This window comes from Hippopotamus amphibius, chromosome 10, assembly GCF_030028045.1.
Source record: "Hippopotamus amphibius kiboko isolate mHipAmp2 chromosome 10, mHipAmp2.hap2, whole genome shotgun sequence".
NCBI classification, from domain to species: Eukaryota; Metazoa; Chordata; class Mammalia; order Artiodactyla; family Hippopotamidae; genus Hippopotamus; species Hippopotamus amphibius.
In genome coordinates this window covers 17,091,547-17,107,363 of record NC_080195.1, presented here as the reverse complement: position 1 = coordinate 17,107,363, position 15,817 = coordinate 17,091,547, and the positions used below count along the sequence as shown (strand labels likewise).

General features: G+C 38.8%; 1 protein-coding gene and 1 long non-coding RNA gene across 3 annotated transcripts in view; one reads left to right on the top strand and one right to left on the bottom strand.

Annotated features, from left to right (window-relative positions):
- The window catches only part of LOC130829985 (uncharacterized), a 57,181-nt gene extending 43,350 nt beyond the window's left edge, over positions 1–13,831 (top strand). Inside the window, exons 3-4 of one of the 2 annotated variants that reach the window (XR_009047691.1) lie at positions 9,875–10,057; positions 12,948–13,831. This is a non-coding gene — a long non-coding RNA (uncharacterized LOC130829985). Of the gene's footprint in view, positions 1–9,874; positions 10,211–12,947 lie in introns of those variants that run through there. The other variant, XR_009047689.1, reaches the window with a different exon arrangement.
- The window catches only part of MTUS1 (microtubule associated scaffold protein 1), a 157,107-nt gene that overhangs the window by 53,708 nt on the left and 87,582 nt on the right, over positions 1–15,817 (bottom strand). Inside the window, 2 exon segments of the mRNA XM_057696751.1 lie at positions 6,843–6,881; positions 9,220–9,354. Coding sequence (XP_057552734.1) covers positions 6,843–6,881; positions 9,220–9,354 — 174 coding nt within the window.

Sequence of the window (15,817 nt, the reverse complement as noted above, 5' to 3'; positions counted from 1 at the left end):
ATGTTTCCAACAGCATTTGCTCACTTCCTGTGTCTATGTCACATATATTTGTTATGGTGATCTGTGATCTTTGATGTCACTATCATAACTGGGTTTTGTTTTGTATTTTTAAATTAAGATATGTAACTTTTTTTAGACATAATGCTATTATTGCACAGTTAACAGACTACAGAATAGTGTAAACATAAATTTTATATGTACTGAGAAACCAAAAAATTCATGTGACTCGCTTTACTGTGGTGGTCTGGAACTGAATCCAGCGTATCTCGGACATATGTCTGTGTTTGTCTATATCGTGAAATGATCACCACAAAGTCTAGTTATAGTTAACATCCATCACCATGCTTAGAATGTTTTTGACAAAAGGGAGATCTAAAATTTTTGTTGTCATCATTAGTAATCCTTTCTTTCACAGTGACATTCCTGGAAAGGCCTTTTCTATATCAGTCTATACTCTTAGCGCTCTCAATAGTTCTAATTTTTGTTTAAAACTTCAATCTGGAATATATTTGTATGTAGTGTGGGAAGTAGGAATCTAGCTCCTGATAAAAAAGATAGTCCTTGTCACGACAAGGTTTAATAAACAACCCATATTTTCCCTGATGTGAACACCAAATTTAACACATGCCGAAACAGCATCTGCTTTTTAAGTGTGAGAGGAAAGTTAGAATCATAAACCAACACAGAAAGACAGCCTCATGCCTACTCCCAGCAGAGGAAACGCTGGCCACACCGGTATTACCTCATCAGAGCAGGTGTGCAACTCTCAACCGTTTCCCAACGCTTGGAAGAGGGGGTACGGAAAGCAACCCTATCCTCCGGTGCTAGATTTAATGGTGGGGCTGGAAGGAGCATCTTCCACTTTCCCCGGCAGACACCACGGCACCTGTGACTGGTGATCTTGCGTAAAATAATCAGGGGGCAGGAATACAACTCTGGTGCTCTGGTATCCCTAACAGCTTTCATGTGCGGCGGAACCACAGTAATAATAGTACGTGGTATGTGTGGCATCCTCCTTATAAACAGTAAACCAAGTTTTATTTAGGGTTCATGTTGGCTAGAATCTTATAGCATCACAATCTTTAAATAAACGACACCAGCTAGACTCCAGGAGGGTGGTTCTTGACTTTCAGTGGTTTTTCCTGCTTGAAGGATTTAAAATAAGTCAACCTCCCAGAAAAGAGCTCTAAGAAGTAAGCCACTAGGATCATGAGACAATGAAAAGGATTATCCTCTTCACTGCCTCTAGCAGCAGAAGCAGCTACCATTTGAGAGCTTGTTATATGACAACCATATGACGTCAAAATTTACTTCTATACTGGGAATTTTTCCCAAAACATTCTCATGTTCCCAAATGAGAAATTTGAGACTTTGGAGAGGCTTAGCAACTAGCCCAAGATCAGGACACAAGTGGAATGGGGCAATCCCAAGATTTCAACGCATAGTCAATGCCTAAAAAAATTCATTCTTTCTGCTCCTCTTCATTGTCTCATAGAACTGTCATTGAGAGAGAGTAGCACAGACATATATATAGTACCAACTGTTAAATAGATAGCCAGTGGGAAGTTGTTGTATAACAAAGGGAGATCAACTCGAGGATGGAAGACGCCTTAGAGGACGGGGAAGGTGGGGTGGGGGGGGAGTTGAGGAAGGGAGGGAATACGGGGATATGTGTATAAAAACAGATGATTGAACTTGGTGTACCCCCAAAAAAATTAAAAAAAAAACCTGTCATTGAAATAACTGATTAAAGATTAAAACTAAAACAATGGTACAGAATTTTCAACTATTAAACTAGTCAAGTTAAAAAAATAATTATACCCAGTGCTGACCAGAGCATGGTGAAGCCAGCACTCTTTTATGTTGTCAATCATGGTATAAATGGATATGAAGTTTTTGGAAAGCAATGTGGCTGAGTGAAGTGACTATAAATACACATGTGTTTTGATTTGTTTATGCTACTTTTAGTAATCTACCACAAAAAAACTTCCCCAAACTTTGAACATGGTAACTGTAAAGATGTTCATCATAGAATGATTTGTGAATGTGATACAGAAGCGCCCCAAATATTCAAGAGGAGCAGTTAAATGCTGCAGCGTATGCTAAATGTAACAGTCGTTAAAAATGATTACTTATGGGACTTCCTAGGTGGTGCAGTGGTTAGGAATCTGCCTGCCAATTCAGGGGACATGTGTTCGATCCCTGCCCCAGGAAGATTCCACATGCCACGGAGCAACTAAGCCCGTGTGCCACAACTACTGAGTCTGCGCTCTAGAGCCCGTGAGCCACAACTATTGAGCCCATGTGCCACAACTACTGAAGCCCATGTGCCTAAAGCCCATGCTCTACAGCAAGAGAAGCCACCACAATGAGGAGCCCACACACCACAATGAAGAGTAGCCCCTGCTCACCGCAACCGCAGAAAGCCTGTGTGCAGCAATGAAGACCCAATGCAGCCAATAAAAATAAATTTTTTTTAAAAGTAATTACCTTATAGGGATATGTGTATAAAAACAGATGATTGAACTTGGTGTACCCCCAAAAAAATAATAAGAAAAAAAATGAAAATAAAAAAAAATAAAAACAAAGTAATTACTTATATTAAGAGACAACAGGATATCAAGTCATCTGAATTTTATTTAAAATCACAAATTAAAAAACCTAAAGTGTGATTTCTAAACCTTTACATGTTAAACTTTATAGAACTTAGCAAATTGCTATAATTAAAATTAAGTGATTACTGTACTAAAATGAAAAGATACGAAGTTGGTCAACTTTAATCTTCACCACAATCTGTTGCTTTAAAAAAAAAATATCTGAAAGCCAGTAAATTTAATACTCAGAGGAACATGTTTGTATGTAGGGGCAATGTCTTCTGTACCATCTAAAAGATGCCCATTGCAAGCAAAATATAAAGAAAGACAAGGTGCTTTGCAGTCACAGGCTATCAGAGCAGGAAGAAACCTTAGTGATCATTTCAATTACACAGAAAAGAAAATTAATATTAAGAGGTTACATGATCCACCCAAAGTCATTGGCTGTTTGGACACCACTTCTGAGCATCCAAGCTGTTCCTCCAAGAGCCAACACACTGTGACTTTTCCTCTGCAGACTCACCATAATACTAGGTTAGTTTTTAGTATGATAATAACTAGTCATTAGCTAAAAAAGCCTGGAAAAGTCAAGTTTATGATTTTTGGAAAATACACGTTCATACCCCATAATCTAGATTAAATCACAATGCTGACCCCTTAAAATACATCTTTTCCCACTGCAATTATTAAAGCATTGATTACTCAGGGTTAATTGAAAGCAGGCATTCTCAAGCTCCGTCATATGCCCCATTTCTACTCCATGGTTAGAGGCTTTACCAAGCAAAACCACAACGTGATTCGTACTGTCCATTTCTTTTCTCAATCAGTTGCTAATTTGTCATCCTGATAACCTTACCAATCAAGGCTCACTGATACGCTAAGGGTCAGTGACAGGCTTTGGAAACAAGACATCATGTCAGTCCCACAATGTGACAAGGGAAAATGCTTAATGCTAATAGTTTTTCAGTTTTTCTGTGTGTACAAAGGAGATATATATTGCAGATGATTTTTTACCATGCCTGTGAAAACAAATATCCTTTACAATACTTCATATAATCATAGATTTTGGACATGAATTAAGACTGCCTTTCCAAGTTGCGTAAAGCAGACACATCAGACTTATTTAACCAGCTCCTTTACTGTGACCAATATCAATGGCCGCTTCCAAAGCTCTACAGAAATGGCACACACACAAATACTTCCCCAAAGAATTGTGAAACTTAATTTTGAAAACTACACAAAATTGCTGAAAGAAATTAAAGGAGACCTAACTAAAAGGGAAGCCATCCCCTATTCATGAATCAATATACTGAATATTGTAAAGATGCCAATACTCTGGAAACTATCTATAGATTCAATGCAATCTCTATCAAAATCCTAGCTGAAAAAAAAAAAATCCTAGCTGAACTGTTTACAATAGCCAGGACATAGAAGCAACCTAAATGCCCATCAACAGATGAATGGCACATATATACAATGGAATATTACTCAGCCATAAAAAGGAATGAAATCAAGTTATCTGTAGTGAGGTGGATGGACCTAGAGTCTGTCACACAGGGAGAAGTAAGTCAGAAAAACAAATACCGTATGCTAACTCATATATGTGGAATCTAAAAAAATGGTACTAATGAACCCAGTGACAGGGCAAGAATAAAGATGCAAATGTAGAGAACAGACTAGAGGTTACGGGGTGGGGGGCTGAGGGGAAGCTGGGACGACGTGAAAGAGTAGCTCTGACATATATACACTACCAAATGTAAAACAGATAGCTAATGGGAAGCTGCTGCATAACACAGGGAGATCAGCTCAGACTGGTGATGACGTGGGAAGGATAAGGAGGGTGGGAAGGAGTCACAGAAGGGAGGGGATATGGGGACATATGAATAAATATAGCTGATTCACTTTGTTGTACAGCAGAAACTGGCACAACAGTGTAAAGCAATTATACTCCAATAAAAAGCATTAAAAAAAAAATCCTTCTCTATAGAAATTGACAAACTAACCCTAAAGTTCCTATGGAAATCCAAGGGACTCAGAATAGCCAAAATGATCTTGAAAAAGAACCAGTTAGAGGACTCACGCTTCCTGATAGCAGAACTTACTAAACCACAGCAATCAAGACAAAGTGGTATGAGCAAGGATAGACACATAGATCCATGGAAGAGATTACAGAGACCAGAAACGAATCCTCACATTTACAGCCAACTGTTTTTAACAAAGGTGCCAAGACATTCCAACGCAAGGAAGAACAGTGCTTTCAACAAATGGTGCTGGGATGGCTAGAAACCTGAATGCAAAAGAAATAAGTTGGATCCCCTACTTCACATCATGCATAAAAATTAACTCGAAAATGGATCAAAGACCCAAGTGTAAGAGCTAAAACTCTCAGAAGAAAACACAGGCATACGTCTTTATGACCTTGTTTCTAGCGATGGCTCCTTAGATATAATGCCAAATGGACGTGCAACATAAGAAACAGATAAACTGGATCTCATGAAAATTAAAAATGTGCCTCAGAGGGTCTTACCAAGAAAGTGAAAAGACTGCCTATGGAATGAGAAAAATTTTGCAATTCATCTCTCTGATAAAGGCCTAATATTCAGAATATACAAAGAACTCCTACAATTCAACAGATACAAATAATTTTAAAATAGGCTAAGAATTTGAATAAATGTTTCCCCCAAAGAAGATATACAAATGGCCAATAAGCTTCTGAAAGACGCTCAACATCTGATTAGCCATCAGGGAAATGCAAACTAAAACCACAATGAGACACCACTTCACACCCACTAGAGTGGCTATAATAAAAAAGGCAGACAAAAGCAAGCGTTGACAAGACTATGGAGAAACTAGACCCCTCATGTATTGCTGGTGGAAATGTAAAATGGTGCAGCCACTTTAAAACACGCTGGAAGTTTCTCAGTTAGACACAGAATTATCATATCATCTAGCTTTCAGATAAAGTTATTCAATTTTCTAACATATAGTCATTCTATAGCATATTAGCTATCTTTTTCTCCTAAATATTAGGATGTGCTGGAAATTAAAGAAGAAAATGAAAATCTCAAATGCAGAATAGTTTGATAAACATATATGTTCAGACTCAGGCTCTTGGAAAGCTTTAGAATTTAAATCACTCTGCATGGCTGGGTCCTCTCCAGCTTTAAGAGCCTGTAATAGGTCACATTTCCCTGCCTTATGAAGCTGAGGAAACCAAACATATCTTGGGAGCATCAGGGATATTAGTTATTCCATATGTAAGGTTACCTACCCTATTTTCTTTAACTACTGTCTATATACCAGGCAGGGGCAGGTATCACAAATGTACCTCCCCGTCCAGACTTCCCTCACTATATCATAGCCTTTAACCAGGCCTCTCATAGGAGCAAGTAACCCTCCTTCCTAAAACTTACTGAATTTGTGATTTTATGTTTGTGCGGTCCTTTGACTGTCCTGTAAGCTTCCTGAAGACAAGGCCCTTGCTCTTCACGTCCTCAGCACCCAGCACGGTCTCGATGCACGATAATCTATAGTCGGTGTGTTATAATAATACCCTTCTCCCCTTTGATTTGCTGTTCTAATCCTCAATGGACTTAGAAGCTATATAACGGTCTTATAGCCGCGTATTAAAGAAGAGAATTTAAGCAGTGTATGGGGACCTAATCGGCTATAGATAAAACTGCAGTGAATACAGTTTGTGAAATCTTCTATGGTTTCTCAAGAGACAAAGTTTTTTGATTTCCAGTTGACGTTCAAAGGTTCAGTGGGTGAGGCTGCAGGCTGCCTTAGAGATAGATGTGATTTTGTTTAAAATAAATGTTGAGAAAAGAAAAATGTTAAGTGACAGCTATTAAAGCTGTTAAAACCTGATCTTGAGATTATTTAGCAATTAAAGACTATCCAATTTTAAAATAGAATATTTCTTGTAATAAGTATATTCTCTACATCTCCACATCTTAAATATTAAATACGCTCCACATTTGAAAAAAATCATTACTTAAAAAACAAATTATCTGTGATTAATAAAATGTCCTTCTGCATCAGATGGCTTGGCAATCCTGCTCACCAAGTTTTAACCCTATTCTCGCCAAGGGTCTGTCATAAGCAGTTATGTTTATGCCACAAACCTGAAATTGTATTTATAAGCATACTAGTGAAAAATCACTGCAAATACACTTGAATACTTGTAATGATAACATAACTTTACAAAAAGATTTTTCTCCATCTATATTTAAAGTGGTCACTCACCTGCATTCAAAGCTGTATACAGACTTTTTCTTGAAGGACCTAAAATAGAAAGAGAACTATTTGTAAAATACACATATATTTTATAGAAAACATCACACAAAAATAAACCACTTTAAAAAATAAGGTTTTTTGTTTGTTTTTTCCCCAAATAATCCACTAACACCTATATTTTAGGTTCCAGATGGGAAATTCCACTGAGATTTAATCAACTTTACTGAGTTCATACTTAGAATATCCAAATATAAAATATTCCAAATAACATCAAAATAGTAGTTTAAGGGGGTTCCTATTCATTGTCACAAATTAAATATGCTAGGACAAACGACAGCATTTTTCAGTTCAAGAACTGCTGAAATTCAAATTTAACAATACTGAATTTACACGTGTGTTACACGCTTTATACTATTTCACTGCTGACAGAGGAAATATGAAAAACAGTTACTAGGGTGTGATTTCTAAAACTGCCAAGTATTAAATCCAGTACTTTTGCTATTCAGCTCTGAAGGAAAACATACTTAAGCTTTTCCCCCAAACAACATAAAAATACAACCAAGGGAATTCTTTCACAATGTACATGTGTATTAAATCATGAAATATAATTTTAATTGTCAATTATACCTCAATAAAGCTGAAAAATAAATTCAACCAGCAGTGGTAACAGGTATGGAACTACAAAGATAAGTCATGAGAAGACTACAAGCACGTCTCCTAGATGTGACAGAGTCACTTCTAGGGCAAACCACCTGCAGATTATTTAGTCAGAACAGCTGCCGCATTCTGTGGAATTTCTCAGAGACGATAATCTCTTAAAATATGTGGCTGTTATAAATGGAAGGCATTGATTCCCACGCAAGTAAAACCTCTGTGATACAAAAGCTTACAAATTCAATAGCAAAACGTTTTAGAATACTGGGGTTCTCTGTTCTGTAAATGTATCAGAGAAATCACACTGTTCTAACTCTCTGAAAGTTATCTTAGTATCAAAGTTCGACATTTCTTTCCAATTACTGCTGGTATGTGCAAATTACAGGCCTTTATCATCACCAATAAAAAGCAAAGATTCATATACTGACAGCATCCCAACAAGGGCTCATTGGATGCATCAGAAATCTACTTAAGACCCTGGAAGACGAAAACCTGCTGACACCCAGAAGACTCTTCTTGCCAATATCTATGCCTATTCTCTCTTGAATTCCGTAGAAAAGAAAAAGTGTTGATAAACATTCGGTAGGTAATTAACCTCAAGGTGCCACACGATCCTTTACATACATAACACACACGTTAGAAGGACACAGAGCAACTGACACACTGCTTTGAGAGACGAACACATTTCTGGAAAGTTATTTAGTAACATACGAAAAAGATTCATGCACTTTAACCCAGGGGTCCCTCTTTTAGGGATACCCCATGGAAGTAACTAGAGTCTGAAGCAGTGAACAATGTTCACATTCAAAGATGTCCATGTCAGTACCACGTGCCACCGTGAGAGTCAGAAACTGTCCAGGAACCAGGGAACTGGAAAACAGGAGACTATTGCGTAGCCATTTAAAATGAAGACGCCCTCATGATACACTGCTAAATTAATAAAAAAGCAAGACACAAGAGTGTACATACTATGCCCTGAATTTTCTTGAAACAAAAGTTCAACTATTGTACATGCAGAGAGAGGGAAAGAAAAGGAGGAAAGGCAACAGTTATTCATGGCTGACGGGATGAAGGAGGACTTTGTACCGTTTCTGCGCTTTTCAAACACTCTCATGTAAATATGTATCAAGCTCAAGCTTCTCATTCACAACTATTCTTTCAGTTAAGCAATCTTTCAATTCACTAAGCAGCAACTGCTAATGTGCTTCAGCTCCACTGTGATAAAGCTGCAGGAAAACATTCCGTATAAAGTAAATATCACCTATGTTGTAAACCTGAAAGTTAACCTTCATAGCTGCCGCAATCACAGAGTGAGTGGTACAGAGAAGAGATAAAGAACGGGGGGAGGGGTGGGGAGAGAACATGGTTGGATCAAAAGTGTGATGTAAACCATGCACTTCTATCTCATTATTCTAGATCACCACCTTTGCATAATTTACCTCTACAAGTTTGACTTCTTTTCACCTCAGACCTTTGCCCTATCTGATTTTTTTTTAAGCTCTTTACTGGAACCTATCTGATTTACATGTATGAAGTTTTAGCTATAGAACCTACAGACTCTCAGAACAAGAATAGTTCCCTCAATGTAAAAATGTATTATGTCTTTATTCACCAGACTTTCTGTAAATAAATATTCAATATACCATGAACCTAATTGCCAAAATTTAACTTCCTATAAGCCAAGGACTTGAAAAGTTTTGTCTTCGTCTTCTCTCTACAGTGAGCTCCGTACCTTTCGGAGGAGTTTTTAGCAAGTGTGCGTGAGCTCTGGGTACCAAAGGCTTCAAATATAAGGATCCCGAAGAACCATTTTGAAATGCTGGTTTTGGAGGTTTTTCCTCATATTTGATGACAGCGGCATTACCAGCTGGAATAAAACAGAAAAGTAAACATGTCATTTTACAGATAAACACAGTATGAGTCTTCCATGACCCATCTTTCCTCCTTGAAGCAACAAGTGCTCACCTACCACACACCAGTCGGTTACTGTATGCTGGGAATACAAAGACAGTTAATAGGTAGTTCCTGTTCTCAGGGATGCAGGGTAAACCGTAACCAGGGTGACCATACATCCTGGCACAGCCCAAGTTTATGTCTCTTTTCCAGGGCAGCTTTCATCCCAGATAAAAGTTGAGAGATATTTTGGTATCCGAGGGGGTCCTGGAACCAAACCCCCATGGGTACCAAGGGACGAATATTATGTACAAGCTCCTTGGTAGCTGCAAAGATGAGGTCCGGTTCTGATCCTTCTCTGCCACAGCAAGAAGCTGAGACTCCAACATCTGCCCTAGAACAAAGGTACCTAAGCCCCAAAGCTAAGGGGAATTCCACCTAAATAACAAAAACCATCTTTTATATCTCATGCAAACCTTTCCTCTCTCACACAGGAATCATCTCTGGGGGAAGAAAAAGTTTCCAGGCACTGAAAGAATTGAGAAAGCACTTTTGCAGAAAGTCTGAGGCTAGCCAACTGGTCCTTAGGCTGTGGTATAATTCTAACAGTTAACTAGGCAAGGGGGCTCCTGCAGAAGCAGACCTACACTATTTCCTCGGAAAAGGTCAGAGTGAAGGTGAGCAAATACTATACTTCAGCTATATTACGTCAATGGGTCCTGGAAAGATCATCTGCTATTTTGCTAGTTTCTGATTTTGCTTCTCTTTCACTGGGACTCTAAAGACGATATTAGCATATCAAAAGACAGTGACATTTTGAAATAAAGAACACAGCTTTAAAAAAAAGTGATAATTTGTAACTTGTTGATTTTCTACCAGAATGAAAATTTGAAACCACGGAGAAACATTTAGACAAAGTCTTAAATAGATGCCGTGCTTACTCGTATTTCTTCTTTGGCCCAATAATGACTGAAGCCCTTGGCCTAAGTATCTTTCAGTTGTATAAGACAACTGTGTAGACTGTATGTTTACATAGGTTCTCCCTCACCTGTGAATTTCCTCTTCACATTTACAGCTTCTCATTGGATTAAAAAAATAACCTAAATCTTCTATCCTATCCTTAAGATGTGTAAGGAGCAGGGGGAAAGGCAGAGTGAAAAGAAAGAGCAGGGCCTGTTTCCTGAGCTCTGAATTCAAAATGGAATGCATTTTCATGTTACATTTTTGCTCAAGGGGTCTGTAACAAGGTCCTGGGAAATGGTGTTCCCGGCTCTGTGGCAACTTTAGGAACACGACAAGCATCGCACTGTTTTTGGCTGGGGATATCTACATTTCAAAAACCTTAAAGGAAAGGCTTGGAAAAAAAATAGCACCAGCATGGAAAGATAATAAAATTCGAAGTAGCTTTTTATGTTAAGTGGTAACAAAAAAGGAGGGTTAGAAGAGCAGCAGAAGTGACCTAATTAAAGGGGGGAAAAATCAGTATTTCCTTATCATTCTAAACTTTTCCTTTTAGTTCTCCACAATTGAATTATCTTTGAAAAAGTACACTGTCCAGAAGCATAGCTCCTGCAAGGAATTTTAACAGCACTGCTTGGCTCTTCCTAAGAAATTATCATGTTTTACACAATACTCAAGAGTGTAAACACAGAACTTTGCCCTTTTCTCTCCATATCTCAGGGGGAAAAAATCCAAATAAAAATACTTTGACAGTTTTATGGTTCTCTATTGCCATAAAAGTTAACCTTTTCATCTATCTCCCCTTGCTAACCATACAAACTACCAGCATGTTTATGTCACCATACACTTACGGAGCCAGAGGGAAAGCTGGAGCTTCATTCATTCACTACCGGGTTTCCAGGCTTAATTTCCCCTCTGCCAACCCAGACTGGATTTTTTTTATCATTTGTTTCTAAATAATCTTCAACAGCCAATCCTAAACATCCAATCCCATTCTAATTGTTAGCACTTATGATCACCAATTTCTTTATTACCAACCTTGATCCCTTTCTTCACCTCACACTTCTAGAAAGGGGTGCAATGTCAACCTTATTTACAAATATTTATAAATTTGAAGACAGCTAGAAATTTTTCACTAGGCTAAACTGTCCCAACTTCTACGACAGTGCTTACAGATGTCACATTTAAACCTTGTAAAGACATGCGTTCATTCTGCCCTGATCTACATTAAGTCCCCTGGCAAGGGGCCATCTGTTTCTTCTTCCTGTGCCCAGGAAACACTTCCAATACCAGGCCAAGTCAACACAGAGCCTTCCCTGCTACTAACAAGTTTCTGTCAATTTCCTATCCTTCTTTCCAATTCCCTCTTTCCCCAGAACCTGGAGACTTGGTTTTTCCGAAGTTGACAGGGAGCTAGTGTAAATGATAAATACTAAAGATGCTACTACTATAAAATTCAACATAACTTTTTGAGGATGGATGGCGAATGACTTCATAATCTTAAAGAAACAGAACCAAAATGTCATAGAGCATGTTTTTTAGATTTTCGTATAAAATGGACAGTGGGTTTCAATCAACATTTCAACTTATGCTAAATCAAAATCCAAGAAAGGAAGTAAATGTTGTTATTAGTCTTACCCATGTATTATAACAATCTGGATTTGAGTCTTACTTTTCTTAACACATTAAAAAAAAAAGATATTCAGCAGCGAATAAGGCACCTATTTGGATTTTCAAAAACAGAACTGAGTTTAATTTACAGACCTGTTATAAATTCGTATGATCTTCAATCCATGCTTTTCATCTCTAAGCTTTTTTTTTTTTTTTTTTTTTTGGTGGGATCTTCCTGGAGCAGGGATCAAACCCATGTCCCCTGCATTGGCAGGTGGATTCTTAACCACTGCGCCACCTAGGAAGCCCCCATCTCTAAGCTTTAAACACAAAGACCTTCGGTTTCCAAAGGACCCAGTAAAAGGATTTCACACTAAAGCAGAAGACACTTCCCATGAGGCACGATATTCCTGCCTTGTTGGCTCTGTCACACACAGAACAGGAGGTGTTGTCCTGGAAACAAACCATCTCACTGCTGTCCTTCAGGCTCAGGTTGTAGCACCTGATCTCCCATCAATCTGTTACACTTGAGGGTCAAAATCCGTATTTCCAAGGATAAAATGAGTTTGACCCGGGATATAAACACACACACACACACTCACACACACGTGTGCATTTACATTTATGTGACATATTTATACACACACAAATACATACACACATATACACACACTCACATAAACCCACACACACACTCTCTCTCTCTGATCATCTACTACACACACTCCCCACTTCATCCTTCCCCACTTTATTGAAGGTGGAGACAAAATGTGCCGAGCAGCACATACTTTTACAACCAACACTTGCATATCCTTCAGTTCTCTAAAGGCTCTCCTCTAGGCTGGCCCGAGGCTTCCCGGTAAATCCCAACCTGGAGGATGTACTTTACTACGAGGCGTGATGCCCTTAACATATTTCTCCTGCCCTTTATTTCTGTTCCTAACAGGACAGCTGGTTGGGTATCCTGACAATATCTAAATTTTCTCTCGTCTATAGAGTTATTATATCCAAATGATCAACTCTTCAATGACACAAGTTCTAATATAATAAGAGAAGCACATTAGTTTCAAGGAATGGAATGGAATCTATAACATCTGAGTTCTGGTCCTGACTGGGTCACTGCCTCGCTGTGCTGAATCACTTCACCACCCTGTGTATCAGAGGGTTTGAACACCAAGTGTGGAAACAGACAGTGTATACGGTGTCACGGCGCCCCATGCACTGACTGTGGTGCTCGGTCCCACTGCAGCTGCACACACGCTCAGAATGCTCCTAACTGCAGCGCTCCAGGAGGCACAGCCTCCCCGACGGCTGGTTCGTAGAGTCAATATGTGAGATCCCACAGGTGGTCACCCATGTCTCAGCCAGTTCTCACACATGGTTTAAAAACTGCCCCCGTGCTGTCGTCATCCTTGGTCCTAGCTGCCTCTATTATGCCAGAATAACAGGTGCTCTGGAATCCTTCTGTTTCACCTCCCCATGCTCAGAACGTGGTTCAAGTGACATAAGAGAGAGATGACTGAGTCGACAGAGAAAATGAAGAGAGATTCTCAGAGCAGTCCCGGCAGAAGAGAAGATTTTCCTGTTAGAGAAAGGCTTCTCATCGTTCCAGACTTTTATTTGCAAACTAGCATTTCACACTACACTCTGGCACCCAGCTAACATTAGTTTTTGTTTTGTTTAATAAATGTGTATCCACCCACACACAGAGCCAACATTCTGCTCATTTCCTGAACTTGCTGTGAATCAGCTTAACGCTCCCCACTGTGCCAGCTCATCTGCCCACCTGGCTTGCAACCAAATCACTACTTAGTTCTAAGCTTGCAAATTCCAAAAGCAAAATTACTCAACCTTGTAATAACAAGAATGTTTCATATATACCCTGGAAAAACATTAAAGGAATGAAAACAAAATTAATACCAGTCTGGATAAGAGTATTTTCTTATTAAGGAGTCCCTTCAAACGTGCATAAGAATTGACCATGTTTTGTGTTACGGGGCCAGAGTATGTACCGCCTGCCTTTCACCCCTTCCTCGCCCCCGGCAGGCGTCACTAGTCAAGCAAACATTTTTGCTCTAAACCTGGAAGCAGCCAGAAAAACTTTCAACACTGTTCTCCAGGTGATTCTCACCAACTGACCAGTGTTGGCAGGCGACACAATGCCCACTTGCCCTCCTACAATGAGGCCGGGACTGAAGGTGAATAACCCTAATCCTTCTATCACCTTGATCCCTTCAACTCAAAACACCCTCCTTCCAAACGGTTAGGCACCATCTTACTGTCGTGGAGAAAAAAGACGTGGTCAGAAATCTTTGCTGCTGCAAGGATTCTGAAGATGATCTAGGCCTCCCGGCCCATTCATCAGGTGAGAACGCTGAAGCGAAGCGAGTGTAAGACTGTCCAACTTCAGTGACTTAGTAAGACTGACTGGGACTGAGTCCAAGTTGGATGCCCTTTTTCTTTTTCTTTTTTAATTGTATCACACCATGTGCGCCAGAGCTGTCCGTGAAGGTGAGGGAAGAGAAAGCTCTGTTTCTTTAGTTAACCTCCGCCTGTTCTACCTCCAAGACAGTGCAAAGAGCTTTGGTGTGCACCCACCCTTTCATTTCCCCTCACCATCTGTCTCTCAAAAATAAAGGTGCTTAACATGCTTTTGTGGCCAAACTGGTAGGAATAAGAAGCATTTGGACTTCATATTTGCCAATATGGCAAAATTACAAGCTCTTCTGAGACCTCCTTCTACACTCACACAAAGGCCCTCAAACCTTCAGCTCTTTTCAAGACCTACCCTGTATAACTTATTTTAATCCAATGATCTTAAAAACTGAGTCTGCAAGAGCTTAGAACATTTAACCTCTAAAAATAAGCATATCTGATACAGAAACTATTGTGCAATGTTTCGTGTTAATATTTAAAAAAAAATACTGTAACTTTCAAATTTTGTATGCTGAAAAGAACACACAGAGAGAACCTGCTGAAACCCCCAAAGAAGAAAGATTTATTGTCTTATATATCTTGATTCGGTCACTTGGTAATGTTATTTCTAAGCACGGAGAACCAGATGCTCGTTTTATAGCAGCACTCGGCAATCTCAGAAGTAACTGCACTGACAGTATCACATCACAAAGAAAGGAATGGACAAAGCAAGAAAACATTCTTTAAAAGCATTCAAAGGCTTAATCCGATATGAATTTAAAACACGGATCAAAAGATTGTTACTCCCAACATAAGCCATCATCAGAAATAGGAAAAATGCCACTCAAAATGATTTTTTCATGTTTTAAGATAATCTTTTAAAAGTGCACGTTTTACATATTTTTAGATATGAGTAAAATAATTAAAATGTGATGTTTTCATTTTAATCCTAGGAAAGTATTTTCCTATGCTCGTACAATGATTAGGTATGCACACAAAAACTACCAGTTATTTAATAAAGAATGAGACCATTAACTAGTGTTTTATAAAATAATTAAGTGCAAAGAATATAGACAAACGCTGCTCAATTATATTTAGTCCGAGTCTCAAAACACATAAAATACACAATGAAACTGGTATACAGAATCATTCACAACTTAAACATAAACATGCCTGAGAAATACTACAATTAACAAATTACAGGTTATAAAGATAGCAATCAAGAGATGCTAAATAAATTTACTGAATAAAATTCAAGCATGCTTACAAAGAAAGAATCAAACCAGAAATTGTCGACCTACTTCTTTTCCCAGTAAACGTGGCTAACAAAGGAACTATACAAAGGCTGTAGGATCCCAGAACCAGCAGTGTCAGTAAGGTAGCATCATAGTGCCTCTCTGAGCCAGCCGGTGGGGTGAGAGTAGAATTGATAAATATTTTCGAAGCAGCAT